Source organism: Cynoglossus semilaevis, chromosome 6, assembly GCF_000523025.1.
Source record: "Cynoglossus semilaevis isolate Cse_v1.0 chromosome 6, Cse_v1.0, whole genome shotgun sequence".
NCBI classification, from domain to species: domain Eukaryota; kingdom Metazoa; phylum Chordata; class Actinopteri; order Pleuronectiformes; family Cynoglossidae; genus Cynoglossus; species Cynoglossus semilaevis.
Window position 1 is genome coordinate 9,197,321 of NC_024312.1, and position 24,814 is coordinate 9,222,134.

The 24,814-nt window shown below is 39.2% G+C and overlaps 1 protein-coding gene across 1 annotated transcript in view; it reads right to left on the minus strand.

Annotated features, from left to right (window-relative positions):
• Window positions 1-24,814, minus strand: part of tmtc2b (transmembrane O-mannosyltransferase targeting cadherins 2b) — an 83,050-nt gene that overhangs the window by 10,417 nt on the left and 47,819 nt on the right. The window contains exons 4-13 of the mRNA XM_025056059.1: window positions 22,823-23,669; window positions 20,985-21,099; window positions 20,298-20,383; window positions 18,549-18,733; window positions 17,825-17,903; window positions 15,686-15,807; window positions 11,274-11,355; window positions 9,650-9,764; window positions 5,236-5,299; window positions 3-1,269 (exon numbers count right to left, since the gene is read on the minus strand). Coding sequence (XP_024911827.1) covers window positions 1,090-1,269; window positions 5,236-5,299; window positions 9,650-9,764; window positions 11,274-11,355; window positions 15,686-15,807; window positions 17,825-17,903; window positions 18,549-18,733; window positions 20,298-20,383; window positions 20,985-21,099; window positions 22,823-23,669 — 1,875 coding nt within the window. The 3' untranslated portion in view covers window positions 3-1,089. The remainder of the gene's footprint in view (window positions 1-2; window positions 1,270-5,235; window positions 5,300-9,649; window positions 9,765-11,273; window positions 11,356-15,685; window positions 15,808-17,824; window positions 17,904-18,548; window positions 18,734-20,297; window positions 20,384-20,984; window positions 21,100-22,822; window positions 23,670-24,814) is intronic.

Sequence of the window (24,814 nt, forward strand, 5' to 3'; positions counted from 1 at the left end):
ACGGGTGTTAATAACACGATATCTACAACGTGAGACCCTTTGGAGTGAAGGTCTGAAGTTAAAGGTTGACAACAAAACCTGACCTTTGACCTCTCTCTGGCTACAATTTGGCTGCATGTTGTTTCTGAATACCACATACAACCAGATATATATTAGAAATGTATCATACAAAAGTTGACATATGAAATTAGCCCAGCGAACAACTCCCTCCAGTGGGCTGTGTCCATGCTAGCCAATGACCATTTAGTTTTAATAGCATAGCATTTATTTTTGGTTAGGAAAGAAATCATCTGTATCAGCCTCACAGGTTCAGACAAAGTACATTATAGTACCACTGTGTACCTGCCGCACTGCCTGTGACTTCCATGGGAAGATATACTGTAGCTTCAGAAGGCTACTATGCTGAGTGGGCTTCATCTGGTGTTACCATAAAAAAGTTTATTTATGCATTTATTCTAAATTAAAATGACTTTAAATTTGTTTCGCTCAATGCCCAAACAGTTGCTACAAATATGTTTACAAATTGCCGGTTTTGTTTGTATAATTTATTTTTTTAATGAAGACTTTTACGAAGTATTTGCCTTTGATAAAAAATGACTTGTATTCTCTGAGTACTACGATAATGTATTAATAGCTCCAGCTCCTTGGGGGAACATTTCAGCCTTTTGGATTATTACTGCTTATTTAAGGATCTCAATTCATCACTGGTGTTGACAGAAATACTAAAGGTGTCACTTCTCCTTCAAATTATGTGGTTAGAAAAAAAACAAAAAGAAAAATGGTTCCTGTGGGAATGGTTATTTTAAAGAAAGTTCAAACGGTCCAAATACTGTGTTTTTGGGGCCAAACTGTGAGCCGTGTTTCTGGGAAATTCTTCTGGCCTGAGGTGTACGCAGAGTTAGGAGTCATTAGGTTGGGCACAGTCACAGCTCCTTATGAGCAAACATCTTATAAAGGACTCCTCTAGCTCTGGATGGCATCATGTATGAGGAGTCATCCTTTACCTCCAGGTCTGGTAACAGTACTCTTGGTAGGTAACAGTACTAACGATGGGTACTGGGGAAGTACTGTAGGCAGAGAGTGAGGGTTTCAGGGGTTCGTGGTCCTCAGGCCTTGCTTCTCCATAATATTCCACAGCTTACGCAAGTTGGACTGGGTGATGGTGTCATCAGGTTTCAGCTGGAGCGCTTTAAGGTAATTGGCTTCGGCTTCTTGTAGCTTTCCATTGAGGTGTAGGATCGCGCCCAGGTTCATCAGAGCTGCAGGATACTGGGAGCAGACGAAGAAATTTTAGCCATTATAGAAAAAAATCAGGAGCTGAACGTTGTCTGACCATCCAGTCTATGTTTGATGTCACAAACAGGAGGAGTGATGCAACTGTCTCTTGATCAACAATAAATCACCTTGGACATGGCTGAATGAGAGCTGTTGCTCAACAACAGTGATACTTACTAGCGCCCCCTGTCTTAAAATCTTGTTTGTTAAGGTATTTCATTGTGCACACTTTTTGGTTTTGGTGCCTTCAATGATATATTTGAAGTTTAATTAACTATATTTAACTAGTCTTAAATTACCATTATTTATCTTATAATACCAAGATACACTGCTAATGCAGTAATAAAAAATAATGCTACAAAATAAAATGATTATTTAAAAGTGAAAGCGAATTTCAAATATAATTAGAAATTTAAATTAAAAAAAGTACTAACTTCTGAATTGCCCAGGAGTTGAACCCTGGTGTTGACAGAGACATTGCCTCTGGGCCAAATCTCCACTGGTATAATCATTTTATTATATATATATAATAATATATAAATAAATGTTATAATATATATTTATATATAAATATTATTGGATATTGGGCATGAAAACATCTCAAATAAAGTAGGCCAGTGTGCATTAATGAATGCAGAATAAAACAATAAAATTGTTTAAATGAGTAAACCTAGCAACAACACATTTTACAGCGGGCGTTAGAACCCACTGTTGCTTCCTGTTAGTCAAATCACCCAGACTGTGGTTTTGGAACCAGAGTGCTTTGTCTGTCCCCACGCCATGTCAGCAGTCACACATTTAAGAGTGAGTGGCCACTTTGAAGTGGCTTTGAATTGACTGAATACTCTGTGATGCCAAGGAGCAGAACCATCAGCAGCAGTGACAGGACGGTAAGTCATGACAACATAAGTGTCCCAAGTTCCATGATTCTTAGACTATAAAGTATCCCAGCCCCTGGGAAAGGCCAAAACAAACCTTTGAACGGAGAACATGGGCTTTTTGATTCTGCCGAGACGCTACTGTTTCACTTTAAAGGCTGCCAAACATTCTGTAATTGTTAATTCCAAGAAAACAAAGAATGGCCAAACAAAGCAGCCATAGTAAACTGACCAATTGTGTTGGTTGTTTTTTCTGTCTATTCTTTTCTGTAATTACTACCTCAGACAATATTGGCACACAGAATGGCACATGACTGTGGCCCGTTGACATTTACTAATGTACTCTACAACAATCCATTAGCCTTTTCTCAAGGCCTATTAACGAACCACCAGTAATTTACAGTGCCATGTGGTTTCCATGAGAGAAAAGCATTTTCTGATCAGTGCTATGAGGAATAAGCACTGAAAATTCCCACATATGGAATTCTGAAATCCTCTGACAACAGCTCACAAATAAGACAAAGACAAATAAGTGTTTTAATGGCAGTCAGGGCTGAGGCTATGGGAACATTTATTATTTTTCTTAACTGTAAAGACAAAACATATTATTATTATATTAAAAATTAATTTAATTTTTTTGCTGGTGCAACTGATAGTTCTACTCTGGGTCACTTGAGCGTGAATGTTTTAAATGGACAATCAGATTATCAGGCTTCTTGGCTCAGAATCTCTGGAGACGTTTAAATGATCAAATAATACGCTGCCCGGCTTCTTAAGACGATGCTTCCTCTTCCCTTGAATTAGGTTACAAGCCCAGTAGACGTGGGGATGGTTCTGCAGAAATTTATGCTCCTCATATAATTCCTTTGGCTGCTCAAAGTAAGACAAAGCATTAAAGTTTTTTTCTTTTTCTTTTGCACAGACCAAATCTGGCAGTGCAACAGGTACATTACTAATCCTGGTCTCTCTCTTTTTTTTTTTTACTCCCCACTCTCCCACCACTTCTTTATTTTCCAAGATTTCTCTCCTTGAAGCCCAACTGGATAAAGCAGATGGCTGCCCATCCTGAGCCTGGTTCCCCTGCAGGTTTTTCCTGTTCAAGGGGAGTATTTCTGTCCAGGGCTGCCAAGGGCTTACTCACCGTTATAACTCATGAAATAATATATGTTGTGATTTGGTTCCATAAATACAACTAAATTAAATGACACTGGGTGTAGGAGTCAAAACAATGTGTGCAGAAAAGGATGGTTTCAGAATGACGTTTGAAAACATACAGTAAATCAACTGCCTGAGAGACAAACTGGAAAATCTATCAGAGATTGACCTTAAAAGGCAGAAGCCCGAAGGCTTGGATTCCAAGTTTGTGAGAGATGGTCCATGATAGACAATAATGACTGACCTTAAGTATAAAGCCCAGCAGAAAGACTCCTGGGAAGAAAATCAATGAGCCTTGGTTTTTCACTTAAGAGTCGCTGCAGCCGAGCTTTTACAGATCTGACTGCAGTACACACCGAGTACTGAATATCCTTCAGCATAACTTTTGTGTAGTGGTTATCATGCCTGCTTACACATCTGCCTTATACACTGAAGGTCCTGGGTTCGAGCCCGAGAGGGACCACAAACTTGGCGCCCTCTGTTGGGCAGCCTGTTGCAGCAGATCTGTTGTTAATGAAACACTTTCCTCAGCGTGGGATCAATAAAGGTCTCACTTGGTGGTTGCATGGCGTAGCAGTTGTCAGACCTGCCTTACACATGCTTTACGTGCAGAAAGTCCTGGGTTTGAGCCCCAGAGGAACCGCAGAGTAAATGCTGCCTCTTGTGGCAGCCTGCGTGGGGTGCAAAGACTCCCACTGTAATTTTCCCCTTTGTTGGTCAATTAAAGGATCCATTTATTTAATATTATTATTTTGAAAATATGAATATTATTATAATTATTATTAATTATTATTATTAATTGTTGCACTTTTATCGCTCTTTACATTTTTTAACTGAATTACTCCTGTAGTTTTTTTTCAGGGATAAAAATATTTGTCAATGATGGACAGATTTCGCAGGTTTAAGGTTAACCATTGAAGTAAACCAGGATCCAGAATCACTGAAACAGAACCTACTGTCAGGTTCTGCGAGCAGACGTGTGTTTAATCCAAAACACCAGTGACAAAGTTAAGTTTCTGGAAAGCATAATATGAGAAATGAAGATGGACATTGTACACGGGTTAAGTCAAGTCACATCTGAGGGAACAAAGGAAGCATAAAGGTGAAGAAGATGGACGACGAAGCCAAATTACAACGGTGCCTCAGCTGTTGGTAACACACATGTCTACAGGCAGCCAAGGACAACGGAGCTTAAAGGGATGAAAAGGAACAATGTTTTTGGATGCAGATCAAACGCATGTTTGTAAAACTACACATGTCCAGGAACAGTCAGAATGATTAGACTGATCTGCCTTAAAATAGAGACGGGGGGACTAACATACTCAGTTTGACTTTTCCAATGTTAGCATCATTGATTCCCTTTTGGACAAAATGGCTAAAATGAATGGGTCATCACTGTCTGTATATATTATATACGTATACAGTATATGTATTTATAACCTAATGAAACTCATGAGTCACGAGTATAAAATGTGTTTGTCATTGGCTTAGAGCGAGTATATGTGTCCCTGAAGTACCTTCCCTAATCAAGACCTCATTTCTTCTAATCAAGATTCTAGTCACACTACCCCCCCCCCCCCCACCCCCCGTAACACTCACTTCAACAACCTGACCTCTCTGACATTTAACATTCTGAAAAGTCCCATTCATTTCCAGGACGTTAACGTTTTCTGACCGAGTGTTATTATCATTATTCTTGTCAACTGACTTAGCCTGGACGTCTCCTTTGAAGAGGATGATGGATGTTGCACAAACAAACCGTTGAGCTCCGTCAAACCTGGTACTAACTTCAGTGACAATGGAAGCCATTGTAAGAGCCCATACTGGAGCTGGGTTATTATAGCATAGCTGTCCAGTTGGTAATTGAACAGTGTCTATCAGGGTGAGGAGTAAAGTGGGTAATTAGTTGGTCATGGGTGTTACTCACATTGGGTCTGAGGCTCGCCGCTCGTCCATAGTACTTCTCCGCTGCCTCATTCAGACTGGCTTGTCTGCAAAGGGAAAACAGAGAGACGGAGTCATTACTCATCTTTATTGCTTCTGGCCTAGGACAGGGCCTTGAACCCTGTGTGTTTACTGCTGCTCAAGGGTCATTGACAAAATAGCAGGGGAATCAGTCGGACATGAGAGAAGCCGATCACTTTGCCTGCAATTTTCTCATTGGACAGCATCTTACATTCAATAACATCTGTGCTGACCAGTGCACTACAGGCACTTTCTGCCCTTATTACACCTGCGGGTCAGGACACTTGGTTTATTGGGTGCATAAAGAAAAGTCACCAATAAAATGAGTGCAGCCAGAAAGAGGAAATGTTTCCTTCTCTAATAAGCAGCGGTAGAACATGTCAGAGAAATGCTGCAGCACTGATGAGGAAAGGGTGTGGAGGCAGAAAATCACTGGCACTTTAACACTCTCTTGGTCTCTTAAATAGTTAATAATTAAATGTTAAACTGAGGACTGGGAAGAACGTCTTCTTCTCTCTCTCCCTATAACCCCTCCTCACTCTCTCTCTCTCTCTTTCTCTCATTGAAGTTTTAAAAAGAAACTCTCAAAGTGTTCAAACTATATTTTAAGTTTTGCATTTTCTTCTTCTTCTTTTTCCATATTAATAATTCTACCATTTGGATTAGTCCCAAATAAAAACAGCTGTGAAATTCATTGCTCTACCTGCTTGATTAGTCATTATTAATCGTGACAAATTACGATTGTAATTAATCATAATTTAATTTAGAAATCCTCTGAAACCTTTAGTTGAAATCAAAATGTTAGAAGTAACAAAAAAAAAATTAAAATCAAAACATGGCAAAAATAAAATACAATTCCACAAAAAACCTAATTAAAATCAAACAAATAAAATACAATTCCACAAAAAACCTAAAAATAAAATCATCTTTATTTGTGTCTTACATAATTGTAAAGTTTGTACTTTGGAATGTGTAGAAGCTTTTTTTAAAAAAAGATTTTTATATTAACATCTGTGTTACTTCCGAGTTCTACAGTTCTAAATCCTTCTGGTAAGAATTCATCTCAGAAATTACTATTCGCCTCCACATCTGCATTCGTGCCATTACAAACCCTCTTTGACAAAGTCAGAGTCAGGGTCAGTGACAGCTGGGGGTAGAGGCCCTTTAGTCGTAAAGATCAGTGAGGGCGAGGCGGGGGAAGCAGTTTTATTTCCACTGTTGTACTTTGTTAAAGAATCATTATCCATATGCCTTCAGATGAAAGGAATCCTTTTACAGTGGTGTCACTGTGTGACCAACCAAAGCACACACGCTATATTTATGTTTTCTTTAAACAAAAAACCTTGTGATATGTGCTGCGTGTTTCTCACAGATCAGTAAATCTTAATTTTAATGTGGGCCATGTCGTGTTGAATATCCTAACTTTTACTACTTTAGTTTATTCTTATTGTACAATTCAGCCTCATAACATACTTAAATAGCCATTTTTTTCAGCCTTGTGGAGAAGGAGCATTTTACATACCAGACAACAACCCAGGCTGTTGGATTGGTCCTAAGGTTATATAAACCGGTTTCATGTACGGCCACAACTATACGTTTGTTTGCCAGCGTAATATTTAGAAAGCAAAATCCTCCCAGGAAGAAATGCAGCAATCAAATCCCTCGATGTCATTATCGCATTTATAAACAGATTATCAGAGAGGAGCTGCCACACCATGACCGTAAAAAACAGCAGAATCACTAAAGCTGTATGTGGATGTTGACAGCAGGAAGACAATGGAGGCCAAGAATGAAAAGTACTGCTTGGTTTTAAAGTCAAGGAAGAGTCGACGTGACTTTGGAGAGTACAGGAATGAGGACGCTGGAAGGAAAATGGAGCAGGAGACAAACAAACAGAAATAAATGTTTATTTATAGATTAAACACATCTGTTTATTCATGATTTAATTTATTTTTTCTGTTCATGATATGAACATGTTTAAAATTTGATTCATATATTTATTTTTATTTATGACTAAAAGGCACCAGTAATACACATTTATATTATTTTTTTTTACCGGCCGCTTGCTTTTAAACGTTGGTTATGTTAAAAAAAAAAAAATTACTTTGAATTTTTTATTTTTATTTTTAATTGAAGTTCAGTTAACTAAGACTAAATAAATTAACATTTAGATAATAGTTGGAATAAACAAACTACATCCACTTATTTAATAACTGTTTGTAGCACTAACAAACTGACACTTAATGCGAATTGAATTAGCGATTGTGTATGTTTCATTGTGTGTTACATCTACTTCAAATATGAACTCTTGTCTTGTATTCAGGCTGTGATCCAGCTCTATTTAGAAAAACACATAAACCATGTTCAAAAAAAGGACAGAGGGAAATTATTAGTCGCCCGGCAAATTTGATCAAAAGGCAACAGCTCGTGGGAGTAGTCCGACACACACGCACATCAGAGAGCTTCTGTCCCTCCTTTTAACTTCCTCTGTTCCCCAGTGTACATTTGACTGTGTTTCCACCACTACGGGCTTTTCCACCACCGTCTCCAAGACAAACAACCTACAGAATGCGAGCTGTTGAAGAGCAGGTTTCTATAACAAGCAACAAAGCAAGGGTTGAGTAGAAAATACCTTCATTTAGATTTGAACTTATTTGAGTCTTGTCACATTTTTAAAATATAACTCCTGTTAAATCATACTTGGTCCAGGCTGTTAATCAAAATGTGTTTTCTCATTTAAACTACTATCAGTTAAAAAATACAGCAATTTACGGACTGTAAGTCGTTACACCAGAGTGCCCTCTAGCAGTTGTCAGTGGGATAATAATGAACATGTACATTTTTGATTGTACAAGAGTAGCAGATAGTGGTATAAAAGTCTAGAGTGCCCTCTAGTAGCTGTCGGGGTGAAAATAACAAACGTGAAATTATTTATTTTAATACAAAGTCGCACCCGAGTAAGTTGCAAACCCAGCCAAAGAATTAAAAAAAGTGTGACTTATAGTCCAGAAAATATGTTAAGTTGTGAATTATGTTTATTCTTCCATAGAAATGTAACAACAGTTTTTGTTTTCCTCACCTGAGGAACCTTTACCACCGAAATTTTCTTGCCTTCTTCTTTAGCTCTGTTTCCTAAGCCAACAAATGTTCTGGTCAACGTCTACATTTCAATTTCAGGTTTTCAGCACCAAGTCCAACAAAACATTCCTGCAGGAAAACCTAACTTCATGATCTATGATTCAGAACATCACAGATTTTTAGGGTGACAATTGTGTCAAAATCAATATATGACTATATGAGATATATATTTTATATTTATAAAAAGAGCCAATTTTCTCGAGATTCAGATGTAGGTAGAATAATACAAGATTTATTATTTTAAAGTGAACAGATTTGTAAACAATTGTCACACATGATTAAATATATTTTTTAAACTGCAGATTGTGTCTGATTAAGACGTGTGTTTTCTGGTCAAACAGTAACACATCTGCGTTTCTATGATTTTTTTTGCCTTATTCTCTTCATTCTTCCAGTATGTGACAGCTGCACATACTGTACGCAGCATCAGTTTTCTACAGAGCCTCAGTATTACAGTACAGATTCTGCCGCTCAGGGGAAATATAATGAGTGTAGACATTTCTGAGCCACTCAATCTTTAAAAAAACAGGAGTTGAGGAAATAGTAATGTAACCACAAAGGTAGCAAGAAATGTTGGGTTCTAGGACGGCTCGAAAAAAAAAAGCTAGTTCCAAAAAACTCAAGTTTCATTCAGTTGCAAAGATCCCGGACAACTGAGATGTTGGAATTATTATTCTAACACATCTTTATTCACAGTTTAAGCCAGAGATCTTAGACTCCTGGTCAATGACAAAACAAAAGAAAATCTGTTTGCTATTATAGTATTACACGTATTATACTGAATATTTAAGAAAACATATTTTTCCAATGATTTTTTTTTTTTTTTTTTTGTGGCCATTGTACACATCAGTATGTAGCAACTGTAGCCCTTGTTAGCTCTTTCAAGGCTGCTCCATACATTTCATCAGCAGAACCCTACACTGTGTTGGGGTATGAGCCAGTGACAGCAGAGGAGAGAGACAGAGCGGGAGGTCTGAGTGAGCGAAACGAAGAGACACAGAGCATATGAAAACACATTGCTGCACAGCATGCAAAAACAAACCAGCAGCTTTCAGGCTGGCACTGCAACAAGAGGAGACGATCACAGAGCACAGCCAAGGAAAGCACACAGCCTGACAAGTGTAAACTCTCAGTTAACCCGGCGGTAAGCGAAGACCACCTCTTCTGACACTTCAAAATCTGTAGCTTGACTGGGTATGGGCCCAAGTTATGAAAACAATTCTATTGAAAACGCTCACCTAAGCATATGAGCAGCACTGAAGACCACATCAAACTCGCCGCCGTCGAGGCGTGCAGCTTTCTCCGCCATCTCTGCCGCTTCCTGCAGCCGTGACTCTTCCAACAAAAACTGGCCTGGCAGAGGAGGAGAGAGAACGGCAGAAATATTACACAGGGTTTACTGAAGAGACACTCGGGGATACACAGACGTGGGATATTGCCTTTGGCACAGGTGAAAGGGCAAACTGGTCTGGCCTTATATAATAATATGAAATCTGAGTTCAGCACACCACCTTTCCTTGGCTGGATCTCAGCAACATTAGCTCAGATTAGCCGACCTTGATAGAACTATCATTTTCTGCGTTTTGCAGTAGGTCTGCTCCTGACTTCTGGTGTGGCCGTGGAACCATGTGGACAAACCTAACAAGGTTATAAAGGTCTGGCCAGGCAGGGAACCAGAGCAGGACCCCTCGCAAAGGCCCTGGGTTGAGGAGACATTAATACTCTATTGACTTTGGTTAGCTGCACTGCCGTACCAGGATGCTAAACCACCAAGGGAACCAGGGCATATTTTCTCTAAGACTGTGGATGAAACTAAAGCCTTTTCTGCAGGACTGAGGGAGGGGGAGGAAAAAAAAATCCAAAATCAAGAGATTGGTGGAGTGGAGTGTAAACTAGCTCCAGGTTACAAACACATCTGCAGTAATGGATGTTTTCTGATTTAAAAATAAATCCATGAGTAATGGAGAAGAGATACTCTCTATAACAAAGCCCAGGAGTAACCTGCTATTTTAGGGAGGTGTGTGAGGACTGAATCAACCAAACTCAGCAGTAAAGAGAATGTTTTCAAGAAGTTAAGAAACACATTTAGAACAGCAGTTTGAAATGGAAAAAATGGAAAGGTTTTCTAAAATAAACACTACATTTACAGGCATTTAAAGACTTAGATTTATATGAAATATTATTATGGTGTTAATTAATTTGTAAAATTAATCCGAGTCAATGGTTTTATTTCATTTAACTGTGCTGTAGTGGAAGAATGGTTTGTAATGTTTCTCCAATACCAAACTGTGACAGTTGATTGTAGACTGATTCAAATAGTTAAAGACAATGACTTTTGAAAGTTAATCAATATGGGTTTTTTTAAAGAAAAGATAAAAGTTCTAATTAGAAAACTTTAGACATACAATACATTGCAATGTTATTTTTAATTCAGTTTCAGGAAAAGTTAATAAAACTTAGTAATGATCAATATTCAGTACTTTATTTTTAGAAACTTTAAACTTATAAATCCTGCACTATTCACATCAATACAAACTTTAAAAATATGTTGCATGACTATGAATATCTGAATTTGTGTGCTCTGCCCTCACTGGTTCTTTAAAGGTGATTAAAAATGAATAAGTCAATTAATTAAAAAGAAGAGCAAGCAGAAATGAATAATGGTTTCCAAACATTCCATATTTAGGTTATAAAAGATATCATGTTTTGACACTTGATTTTGTGTTGGTGTGTTCTTAACCTTTGATGTGACAGCCGTAGGCTAACAGTGTAAAAAAATGATGAATTGACTGCTTTAAATGTCAAATGACTCGTATTTTTAGGTAAAGAGAATCTCCGTGGAAAGTTTGTCCAAATTCTTACCATAATGCATGTAACAGTTGCCCTTTGTCGGGTCAAGTTGGATGGCTTTCAAAAAATACTTCTCCGCTTCTGTTTTCTGCCCCTAAGGACCAAAAAAAAAAAAAAGATTAAATGCAGTGTCATTGTTTCAACTGCTCCCTGAACAACTCATTATAAGAACACCACCTTCAGTACAAGGTCTAAAATACCTTGGTGTATACCCTAATGCTCCTCTGTAAACCACAGACCTACTTTAACAATAAATCTTATGTACAAGGAACACACAGACCACCGGTGGTTTTCCTTCAAGCTCATGTGTCTTTTTGTCAAAGTTGTGTTTGGTGCAGTGGGCCAAAGGAGCGAAGAGTCATTCATTACACACTTTTATCTACACGTGTAAGACTTCCAGGCCATAACCACAGACTGTGTGTCTGTCTGCACCGAGGTTCATGAAGGAAGAGAGAGGCTGGTGGAGGAAAATGGAACAGGAGGGTAAGAGGTGAAAAGGGGACACGTGTCCACTGAGATGCTGTGATTTAAATTAAGGTCTGTTTTTTTTGACTGATTAAAGTCAGAGTCTCCTATTCCAAAACCTGGAGTAGACTCTGAGAACTCCCAAGACGCTTCAAACAAGACAAGGCAGACGTGACAGCTGCCACATGGACACATACATCATGCTCTCAGTTGGTAGCAGGTGCCGTCTGATCAACAATTAACAAAGAGCAGTCATCTATAAATGCTGGTGTTTTAGCAATAACAACGCAACTCATTAGTTTTCACAGTTTTCACTGGGAAAGATAATTGCTTGACATGAATAATTCATTCCATTTCATAGGCAGTTGTTAAAGTCTGTGTTGGCGCTATGATGCAAGAATTATATAAAAAAATATATAAAATACATTCACACAGATCAGTGAAACTATTTCTAATACAGAAAAACCACATATAGTAATGTGATCGATTTGTCCTGGTCACTGCAGTACCCATCAAGTATGCCTACTCAAGCATATAGCTGTATATTTTCAATGAATGTTGAATTCGGTAAATGCGTAGTTTTTGCCTTACAGCATATGTGTCACCGGTTCGATCCCCGCTAGTAACTCTGAAAGTCATGGTATATAAATATTTGTCTGGATTTTGCCCTAGTCAAATTAAATAAATAATAATTATTGTTATTATTATTAATATACAGTATGTGGCCCTTAAATTGAGAAAAAAAAGACTTCTGTTGACTTGTCAAGACTTGGATTATAATTGAAAGCACTTACTTAAAATATAATGTAAAGTACAATTAAAAGCTATCACTTCATTTATACCTTTGTTAAAACTATAACTACCCTGCCTTTGCTGATTCAAAAGTAAGCCGCAGTCACGTGTGTGATTCCCGTATCTGCTCGTCATTCTCCTCGGCTCATTGTCTGAATGAACTCTCCTCCCTCTCTGTCACACACGCTGTGATTATTGACGCGTGCCTCACTCATCAATTTTCCTGATAAAACAAGACAAACGACAGATGTGGCTCCGACTCCGTGGGTGTCGCGTGAAGAAATGTCATCTGTGAGCATTATGCAAAATGCCTGCGTTTTATTATCAGAGGAAATGGCAGCAGGTCCATGACAGGATCCAGCACGGCACATGTCACATCTGCTAATCTGAGGAGTGCAACGATGCTGAAAGCATCCTGATTTCTGTGATGTGATTAGAGGTGTGGAAGGGTCAGTGCAGCAAAGACAGAAGATGGGGCAGGGGGTCCTATTCCATCCTTTTACAGACAAACAATTGTCAGTTCCACTACACAGACCACACTCTGGTAATGTGCCAAAGTTTCTGGTTCAGTCTAATTTTTCCTGCTCATACCTATTTTCTAATCTCATCTTGCATCCTGGTCACGTCTCTCTAAAACAGCGTGGGTCAAACACATTTTCACCAGAGGTCACATCAGCAGTACAGTTCCCCTTGAAGGGCCTTGGAACTGGAAGACTGTATAGATGTCACTACTCCATAACTAACATAATGTTCCTGCAATTGATTATTAATTATTTGAGTTACAAATATTGTTCGTTGCTGTGTGATAAAAAAAAAAAATTATCAGAGAAACTCTGCTGCATAGACTTAATTAAATGCTTTTTAAGCTCTTGCGGGCCATAAAAAATTACTTGGCTTGCCACATTTGGCCCCCGGGCCTTGAGTTTGACTGTGTTACTGATAACGTATAAATGTCCAAAACCTTTTACAGTATCTGAAGCATCCTGGTCATCTACTGTAGTGCCTTTGAGCATAGGGAAGTAAATAATAACAAAGGCAGAGGGTGATGAAAAGATCAATGTCCTGGACTGGTTTGAATGGTTTTAAGTGTTCTTTTCCTGAGACACATATATCACATCCAGAACATGGATTTAATCATAAATTGGTAACCTGACTCTGATCCGTGGGTGAAAACAATCACTAACGTTTCAGTGAGAGGAAAGGAACTTTCATTGGAGAGGCCTTCTCAACACCATAGTGGAGTTCTCTACTCGCGCTCATGATCACAGCGACTCCAAACAACATCCATCACAGTCTGAGATGGAGGGAGAATTATCCCAGCAGGTTTGAGCTCCTCTCTCCTCCAAAATCAATAGCACTTTCTCAAACAAAGTGGGTTTGTCTTCATGGCTGAATGAATTCTTCCCATAATTCCCTTCCCTAAATCTTTACTCTCCCCTGCAGGGAGCTGTGCTCTCCATGTACCCAGAGGTCAGGGTTAATGTTCGCTGTGATGTGATTTTTTTAAATGTAGATTTAGAAGGTCTAGAGTTTGTCTTCAACTAAGACTCAGGGTTTGTACTGAAATACATGACCAAAAATTACACATGAATGTGATGAAAGGTGTTGTATCAGGAACGGTGTTTAGTGTTGACCCCATCAGAAGAAAGGTCATCTGAAGGTGGACTTCACTTCATTTTGTCTGAGGAGGACTCGTCAGTGAACGTCTTTGATTCACACTGACCTCTGGTTAGTGCAGAGCAGATGGGGAAATGCAGCCTTGTGTGCAGACGCGTAATGTGATTTGGACACACAATGATTCACTTTACTGATGCAAGTATTTATACAAATATCATATCATTAAAGCATTATATATTAGTATTTATTACTGCTATTATAGTATTATGTTTTCATTGAGTTATAGAACTGCCAGTAAAAAGGCTGAAGAGGTTGGTATGACAGAGGGGAAAATGCAGTCTGTTTTTAGCGTGGTTGTATTTTATCCTTTGGTTTCGGGATGAAACCATTGAAACATAGCTTTTTAATTATAAAGCATTAGAGCGACTGGGGAGTTGAATACGGAGAAACAAGCTGTTTCCAACTTTAGCAAAGCTTCAGCCAATCCACTGCTTTCCAGGACTCTGTGAGAAACCCACACAAATAACGAAACTTCTCATCTACAGTTTGGCAAGAATTACGGTAAAAAAAAAAGAAAGAAAAATGTCAAGACTATTCATTATATATGAAGAGTAATAACACGGCTCAAACATGATCAAACTGAAAGATTTGTGAGCAAGTTTACATAAGTAAATAACTGCTGAATGATTTAATAAATGATACACGTACGTTACGATGCACGCTCGTTCATAATAACGGAGAGAGTTTAGGAAAACAGAAACATTACCCTCTTTGGAAGCGATGAGACAACCACCACGTGTTTAAAAGGCATTAAGGTCCTTTTATCTGCTCCAATAAAGACCACATTAAGGCAGATTGGAGTGTTAGTTAGCCTATAATTTCACCTTTTCCACTAATTTGTTTTATTTGGCTCTTTTTCAGTTCTCCATTCAGCTACTATCTGCAAGATACGAGTGTGGAGGGTTGGGCTGAGGCTACGCAGCTTTTTCCTTGGTTACCATAAACACAAAGTGGTAGTGTGACGTCAATACAGTTTTATCATGTAAGATCCATTGTTCAGGTCATTAAATGTTCTACTCTTAAAGCAAACATCTTCATCGCTGCCTCCTGCAGCCTCTGCACACCCTGACAGGCTGCTTATCATTCTCAGAAAACAACACCAGCCTTGCCCTTATCAAGTTTCCTCTCCCATTGTTTCACCCACACACTATTGATTAACTGTAGTGACTGCAACCATCACTACGGGGCTGCAGAGAAGTGGAACAAAGCAGAATGCATTAAAACAAAAGTGAAAGCAACACAGAGATAAAAAGTGACAGTGATTTATGCAGGTAAATAAATCCGTTGATGGAACGTTGCACAGACACATAGCATTTAGCTCAGCTGGGACGTCCATTGATAAGTAAGGCATTCAACCTTCATTGAGCTGCATCAATTTAAGTGGCCGTCAGTGAGTTGGAAAACCTTTGTCTTCTGACTGTGACCACAGGTCAGTAATCTGCCTCTAAAAAGTCTCGATGTCACTTCACGGAGGTGAGCAGTTCAGTTACCGTCATAGCCAACAGTTTGCCGTAGGTGAGGTGCGCAGGGATGTGGTCAGGCTTGGCTCTCAGCGACTCTCTGTACCAATGTTCTGCTTCAGTCAGCTTGTTTAGTCTGATGTAAGCCTCTCCTGTGAGAAGAACAGAGGGGAGGGAAACAGAGAATGAAAGGTCAGAGGTTAAGAGATCACAGATCCTCCTGTTATTGGTTCAGGATTTGGTCCTAAGCTGCACTTCACACACCACCCGTCTGCAGTAAAACAGGCTGGATGTTAGGGGATTTGAAAGGGTATTAATCATTATCATGATTTTGTAAGATAGCTTTCTTTAATAGTGGTCATATTAACCTAGAGATATGAGAAAAAAAATAAAAGAAGAAAAACTTAAAAAAGCTGTATTGGTCCGTCTTTATCGCAGCCTTAGACTCAGTGACCCCCCCTCCACTAACACTGACCTTCTGCTGGCTCACACCTGAAATAACAATGACCTCCACTTCCTATTCATCTAATCACACTTGTATTATTACAAGCACTGGACTGTAAGTGGACACTGCAGAGATAAAATCAACTACATAACAGATTAGGAGAAAAGTATTAAAAAGTCAATATGAGACAGGTGTTAAACATTTTGTGAAAAACCTATGGTGAGGTGCATGATGGGACGGGTTGTTTAGACTAGAGCCAAGTTCAACTCATTTCTGCTGGGGCTTCGACTGTGATAAGGAACAGGTGACACTCGAGCAATTACAGCTGGGATTTTCTAATCTAAGATCTAAAAACACTAACTATGAAAATCATAACACGTGTAAATGACACCTGAATACTTTCTCTTCAAGACATAAAGATCATTTAAGTTAGAACAAGATTTCACTTCATTTCATTGTTTCTTTCATTGTTTTTTTTTCCTAAAATTTTGACCAATATCAGACCGATACTGATCCCGAATATCAGATCGAGTCATCCCTAAAAATACAAATATCAATAATTACATCAGTCTATAAGGATATTGGGATTCCTTTTGTTCATTCTATTACTCCTACAGTGCATGTATCTCCTTTGGAAGGAAACAAAGATTAAGGACTAATTAAGGATATTTAATTTAGGTTGGTTATGTTAATTAATGGGTACGTCAGATAATGTGCATTCATTATAGCTTTTCCAAATCACTTGTTTTGTCTCATTGGCAACAGGTTGTTGTACAGAATAAACACGATAATCCTTGAACAATTAAAGGTGACATCCATTGCGCTACAGTTTAAATCCAGTTTCTCAAAAGGGAACATTCCTCGGTCCACCGAGGAATTTCCCAGCCAGACCAGCGGGATGCAGATTACCACCTCGGTCTGCCTCTGATGAAAGCTTTTCTCCTTGAGGTCTGACAAACATCACGAAAGCAACAGTGAAAACGTTTCTAGTGAAACTAGAAGGAAGCAGAGGCGAGCGCTAGCCAAGAATGGAAATCAGATCAGTGAGTGAACAGTGCTGGGAGTTTGAAGGCACACATAAACAGCTGAGTGCATTCATTACAATGCTACATCTGCAGTGCTGCTCGCTAACTAATGCTGACTGTGGCTCTCACCAACATTCAGACTAGTGTATAGCTGACAACGTGCTTCTGCCAACACAGAAGCAAACACATAAGACTGGTGGCTGTGAATTACAGACGCAGTCTCAGTTTTACTGTGTATGTTAAAGTAGAAGAAGAGAGAGAGAGACAGAGTAAGAGAAAGAAAAAAATATGAAATTCTGCAAAAGAGCAAAAAATTTTAATCACTATTATGCTAAAGATTTGAGTACAGCTAGTATTATAAACATCATTTATTTCACATATATTTTCACAGATTTCCTGGGATTACTCAAAACATATTTTCCTATCATCACCTTAACCTGAAACTTTCACTGATTGGCTCCATTTTTGAATGCTCCTGGCACAATGTCAAAGTCACTGTCTTTTTTTTTTATTACCTCAAACTAGGACAATGTTATACAACATATGGTCTCTCATGTAGAAAAAGGAGTTAAAAATGTTGTCAACTAGTCCTATCTGGTTAACTGTAATACAAACTGGTCAAAGTAAGAGACTATCACATGCTATTAGTTAATAAGGGAGACTGGACAATGAGAGTCAACAGATAAAAGCTGCTCTTACCCATCATGTTGTAAAGGCTCTGTGGTGCAAATTGTCTTGGCATTTTCTGTATTGCTTCCTTAAACACGGAGAGGGCCTCCTGTGAATGAAACAAATGAAAAAAGGAGTGGGTGCAGGTGGTGGGGTGTTTGCATTAGAGAAACTGGCAACTGCTCAAGGCACTCATTCCTCCGCTGCAGCCCCAGGCCCTGACACTGTGAATACACAGCGTGGAATTGGAGGTCGCAGGGAGGTTGCTTCATACAGAGCTGAGCAGAAAGGGTCTATCCTCAGTTATACGGCTATTAAATCCACCACGGTCAGTGTCACATACTGACTGGAATGTATATATAGCGTGTTAGTTCAGTGATTCACCTCAGAGCCCCTTATAAGTACGGCTATTGTTAAAACAAATAGTGTTGAGGTTAAAGGAAGTGCAGCTCCTCTTTTGTCCAGCAGGCCGACTACCTATAAAAAACTCATTGAATCTTGACGTTTGAATCAGCCGGACTGCGCTATTAATATGCATGAGTGGGAAACCATAGGGCACAGCGACCGACATATGGACGTTTACAAAGAGAAGAAAAACTGTGTGGGAACTGGGTTTAACATTCTGTTCATTCAGTAACTCAGAGTGACCAGCAGAAATGTACTGACACTCACAACACAGCAACTGCGTTATTATCACTACACCACATTTAAAGTATTAAGGTGTCGATGGAAAAGCACGTCTGCGGTGAAGTACCTCCTGATGTCCCTGTTCGTGGAGCATCTTTCCCATGTTGTACAAACAGCTGGTGACTGAGCTCTTGTGGGCGTGGGGGTCCTTCAGATTCTCATCGGGGATATCAGCACATGTTAGAAAGGTGCGCTTGGCTTCATCTGAGCGACCCTGGTTCATCAAGATGATGCCGGTATTCAAGTAGGCCGCTGTGTAGGACGACACAAGAACAGAGTACAAGGAAAGGTGTTTATTTAGAGACAGTCTCACTGGTTAATGAAAGTTAAAGAAGCTTTGACTAACACTGGGAGACAACCAGAATGTGCAGGATGAGAAATCAGAAGATTAGAGTGACAGCTGACACCGTGTGGGTGGAAAATGAAGAATGAAGGTGATGAGTAAATATACCGTAACAAATTCCATTATTCAGCCACAATAGAGAAATCCACACAGACTGCCACAGAGAAGCCATCAAGTTTGTGATTCCTCTGGGGCTCACAACCTGGACCTGTGTGGATTCCTCTGGGGCTCACAACCTGGACCTTCTGCATGTAAGGCAGACGCGTTAAGCAGCCATGCACTGCCCATCAGTCCACGGTAACAACAGTAAAGTGATATTTACTTACACTGCTTTGCACGTTTCTGTAGTGTGTATCAAAGATGTAGCACTAAATCTCAAAGTCAAGTGAGTTCTGCTGTATACTGTACCTTTAAATAAAGCCTCTCTCACCTGAGGCCACAGAGATGTGTGATGATGACAAATGACCATCTCCAACATCTTGGGGTGAAACAGTAACCCTCTGTTCACAGTTTTTACTGTATACTCATCTGACCTTTTTGTACGTCCTGTGGGATTCCTGGATGTTTGGTTACCTTACCCCTGAGTGACTACCTCGTTAGACGACCCTCATGATCAATACACAGCTGTATTCTAATTAGTCTCCACGGACCTGCCTTTGGTAACCACCACCAATTAGACTTGCCTTTGGAATAAATTAACCTCATGAAGCAGGGTGTCGACGTACAGTTAAATTGATCCTTAAATAATTCCCTCTGTACCATGCTGCACTACTTAGAAACTGTTTAAACATGGCATTTTTACATTAAACTGATCTGTGCTTAAATTAACGAATACACAAACCACAGGCAATTAACAGTCTCCTACCCAGCTGCACTAGTCAGGGGTGTTTTATCCTCTCTTAACTACGTCTGCGACTTAGATTCATTAATTAACTGTTATCGACTGGAACAGATCAGATAATTTCACAGTGAATAGAAATCTTCTCATCTGAGCGCAGCCTTTAATTAATTCACAGAAATTGTGCGATGTTTAAGATTCTCTGTATATCAGTCAGTGACAAATGTCTGGACCAATAGTTAATTTACTGCATAATCTGTTGAGGGTTTGATTAATTTGGTCCAATTAAACAGCAAACCTGCTGGAGATGAAGATGGATGAAGAACACAAGACGAAGGAAATTGGAGAGCTGAGACCAAAGACAGATAGCGGTGAAGAGAGAGCTTGTATGTTTGGAAGGTGTGATAGGTAAAATCAGTGCTGGATTTATAATAAATGAGCTAATGCAGCAACATGATCTAGTCACACCAATCCAGCTGTGTGGAAGGTTTAATTTGGCCACATACCCACTGCCCTTTGGCACCTACTTCCCTGACTTCACACAACCGCAGCCTTCTCTCACTGTTGCCTGGACACAGCACAGCCACAACCGCAAGAGCTGGAGATTGTCAATAAAAAGGAAGAGCTGTACTTACAAGCCAGAGTTGGCCGACTACCAATGGCAAGCTTATAGTAGTGTAGTGCCTCAGCGAACTTGTTGCTCTCCTGCAGCAGCAAACCACTGGAACAGGGAAAAAAGAAGTGATAGTGGGGGCCTTTAAGAGCTCAGAGAGATTATGTTTCAGGTTATAGGCTGTGAAGTTTATGCAGAAAACACAAGCGGCTGATAAAACTGGAGGGAAGAGGTGAAGCGATGAATTTGGATATGAATAAACCACAGACAGTTAGGAACGCTCAGATATCCGCTCTGGATAATTTGAATTTTCTCCTTGGGCCAAAACAGCACCATTAAACGTCTCGTCAGGCGGACAGCTCTCTGGGGAATACAAGACACTTCCTCCGAGACAACAGCTCTGATCAATGTGAACACGGGTCATAGGAGACGTAGTGTGCACATTCAATCATTAACATGACCCAAAAAACATTTTTATATTTATATGTAAATGTATGTGTATATATATTTATATATCTATCTATATCTATAAATATAGAGTGTATACACAAACATATATATGGTATATATGTAAATATATGTTTGTGTATACGCATATATACGTATATATTTGCATATATATACACATATATATATATTTACATATATATGTGAGTTTTTACTTATTTCATGTTAAAGACACAAAAATTATACAACTTAGTGAACTCACAGGTTGTACAGCATATCCGCCATGTTGCTGCGATAATACAGGGCGTTTCTGTAAGCCTTTTCAGCCTCCTCCATCTTGCCCTGGCTCTTCAGCACATTTCCGAGGTTACCCCATGCTGCCAGGTTACAAAAGCAAAAGTCAATCATGTAGAGAAAACTCACTCTTCTAAAAAACAAAAAACAAAACAAAAAACCTCCTTCCCCCAGTATTCTAAAATTGCATACCTCTGTTAGAAACTGTTAGTGCGGCACACTTGGCCTGAGATAAACATTTAAAAGCGCTCAAGGTGGAACTCATTTTCATAAAAACATTATGAGTAATAAATGTTTGACACACTGGGGGCGTTGTTTTGCCAAAGCCACCAATCATTTCTTAAGCCTGTATGAAAAGAAGACCACCGCAGTGCTACGGCAAGGATAATTGCAAAGACGCTTAATGGAACCATTTAGTATTTGACAGGTGAGAGCTGGTGCATGCATTACACAAAGGTCAAAGAACGACATGAGAACAAAGAAAATCACTTTGAAACGGGTGCATAAAAAAGAAGAGTCGTACTTTCATGGTAGTGTGGTTGTAATGAATAGGAGGATGAGGATTTTTTTCTTTTTGTCAAAAATAAGCCTTTCTACATACTATATTTCTTTAAATATATATATATATATTTATATATATATATAATTTAGGTGAAACACTTTTTCTTTTTGTCATTTGTTATATTATAATATAGACAACCTAATTACAAACACTCTTGGCTGCTGTTGAACATGTGTTTAAAATGCTAATTTATGTAATGTGCCTTAAAGCAATGTGTTTACATTACTTCTATATGGACGACACACCCAGGAGAATGTTTCAGCACGAAAACAACCCAATCTAGTGTCACTCAACTGCACCCACTTATGTGCAGATGGATGTATGACGTTTTATAGCTTGGAGTTATTTCATGTCCCATGCTGTTATAAAGAGTCCAATGAGTTTGTCTATGTTTGATAAAGACTGAGACTCAGGGACACTGCTGCTGCTGCTTGTTTTGGCAGGGGGCCCGCCAAAACAAGCAGCTGTCACGCCTTGGCTCCACTTCTTAATATGAAAAAGGGAAATTAGCTAACACAACATGTCCGGCTGCTGTGTGTCCCTGATTTAAGAGTTTTGCTTTGGTAGGACATCTGCATCTAATAGTTTTAGATCTAGATTTTACTGATGATATCAATGATGTATAAAAGCATACTACTAAGTGTGACTGCCATTTCATTTGTACACATGATTAATTCAAACTTTGGTTATATAAAACATTCAATGTCAAGGCAGAATGTATTTTGTTCAAATCAAAGAACACCTGATTTAGCACCAAAACGTTGCTCGTTGACTTCCTAGCAATCCAATGTGGTTGAAAAAAACTGTAGCTACACACACACATATATAGTGTATATATACCTGTGTGACCTGCTAGCATGTGTTGCTAGCATGTGTTGACTATGCTACTGTGTAGCATTGGCAGGCCCATGTCAAGATCACATATTCAATCATTTGAGCAGCAGTTCACTTTATATTTGTAACTTTATGTCATCATGCAGCTCAAATACCTGGTTGAAAAAGTATGCACAACAACAAGGAGTGATGTGATTTTAATGAGTATTTGAGCCTTTGGTGGTTAAATTCACCCCTGTCTGAGTTCACCCTGGGAGGACTTTTATATTCTGTGCAAAGGCTAGGTTTTCTAAAGGACAGCCATTAAAAATGTCCAGCCAGTAGCTACACTGAAAAATAGCAGATTCACTTCTACAAGTTTGCTGAAGGTTTAGGTCAAAATGATAGCGTGCACGTGTGGTAGGACTAACCTTTAGCCGGATTGACATAAATCCCCGACTTGTAAAGCATCTCCTCATTCTGCCAGTCTCTGTTCCTTAAAACAGTTTTGACACTAAAGAGAAGAACCAGGACGGTGCAACAGTACACCAACGTTGTCCTTAGAGGCCGGTGCCTCAGTCGAACGTACAGTGACCTCATCCCCACTGCGACCAGCAGGCAGAAGCCCATGCTGGGGATGTATAGAACTCTCTCTGCTATCACAAAGCCCACATAGAAAAAGAGGTTTGTGGCAGGAAGAAATGGAATGGACAGGAGGCCTAAAGAGAACACCACAACATTCTCTGTGGTGGGCAGTGGAGTCCTGCTCTCAAAGTGCTTTCTGGTACCATTTTGAGCACTAACACTTTCAACACCACAGTGGGAGTTGTTGAAATGTTCATGATTGCTATACTGGTAAACGTGTCCGTTACTGTTTCCATTTTTGCCGTTGGTGTGGTGGTGGACTTTGCCATTTGTTTCCTTGCCCTTGGCTGTGTGGCGGGTCCACAGTCCAAACCAGGCCAACGTCAGTAGACCAAGGTAGAACACTACGGTAGAAATGTTCCTCCTATCAGAGATGCTTCTTATTAACGGCAAAGCATCCATTGACCAATCAAAACTGAGCATGTCCGGACAGAGGAGGAGCCAGTAGTTGATGACAGGCAAGTAGAAGAAGGTGAGTGTCCTGGTGAGGAGTGAGGACGAGTCGGCCGCTGGATTGTCAGAGTTGGAAAAGTTTGGTGGTTTGTTGCCCATCCAGTAGAAGCGGCAGGCTAACAGTACGACTCCCCACGCTGCCAGCAAAAACACATTTAACAGCAGCTGGAAGTTTTTCCTCTGGAAGACAAAGCAAATTTGTTTGTTTTTTTTCACTGTACGTCCATATGTATTTCTTTTAAAAGTTGTAAAATTGAAACTCCTTTTAAACATCAATCAATCAAACAATTTTCAATAATATACATGTTTCTTAATTGGCACTGGCTAATAATCACACAACAAATATGTCATTATATCTCGTCAAATTCTCATATAATAAACACCTCCACTGTTACATTGTGGTGTAACATTTATATCATCTTAGGCTTAAATAAATTAGGATGTATGTAACGATAGAATTAAACAAGTACAAAAAAGAAATAATCTCTAGACATGAATAATATTTAATTAATATTTATAAGATAACGCAACATGTAGATCAGTGGCGTTTATAAGATAACGCAACATGTAGATCAAATGTAGGACGATCAAAGTTCAATAACATTTGCATTTGATTCATAGGCGTTCAAAAGTGCACGTGAAACACAGTTGAATCCCCTAAAGACGTTATTCAGTCTTTTGCGTTAAAGGATGCAATTTGAAAATTACACAGCTATAAAAACTGACTTAAGGTCGACTGTCAAATCCTTCAGGGAAAACCTGAGAACAACCCACCAGGCTTTAGTTTTTTGGTAGGGTACATGACTGTTGAGGAAGTCGTTCCATTGCCTGGCAATGAAAAGGTCATGGTTTTGATCCACATCACTATTTCTCATTATGTGAGCAACGGCCAAAGTGGTTTTGTCAGGAATACATTTAAAATGCGGGCTGGAGTCAGAACAGAGTAAGTCACAAAGATGGACATTTTATTTTAAGCAAAAGATCAAATGGTGAGAAAATGACTCTCAGATGTTTTACATAGGACTAATATAAGAATATTGGCCTCTGTTGTTGTACGGGGACCTAACAAATAAAATATTTAAGAGCTCATCTGAAACTAATAAAACTGAAAATCCACTGTGACAAAGGTCCAGTATGAAAACAAAAGACCAAAACTGGTCCTCCGAGTCCAAACCAATGGTACGTAGATTGTGCGAATGTAAATAACAGCACTGACATCTGTCTTTATATAAAGACACTCCTGGTCATATGCAAATTCTATTAGAGAAGCAACAATTGTCCACTTAAGTAAAACAACATACGAGAGGACATTTGCGTCACAGGAA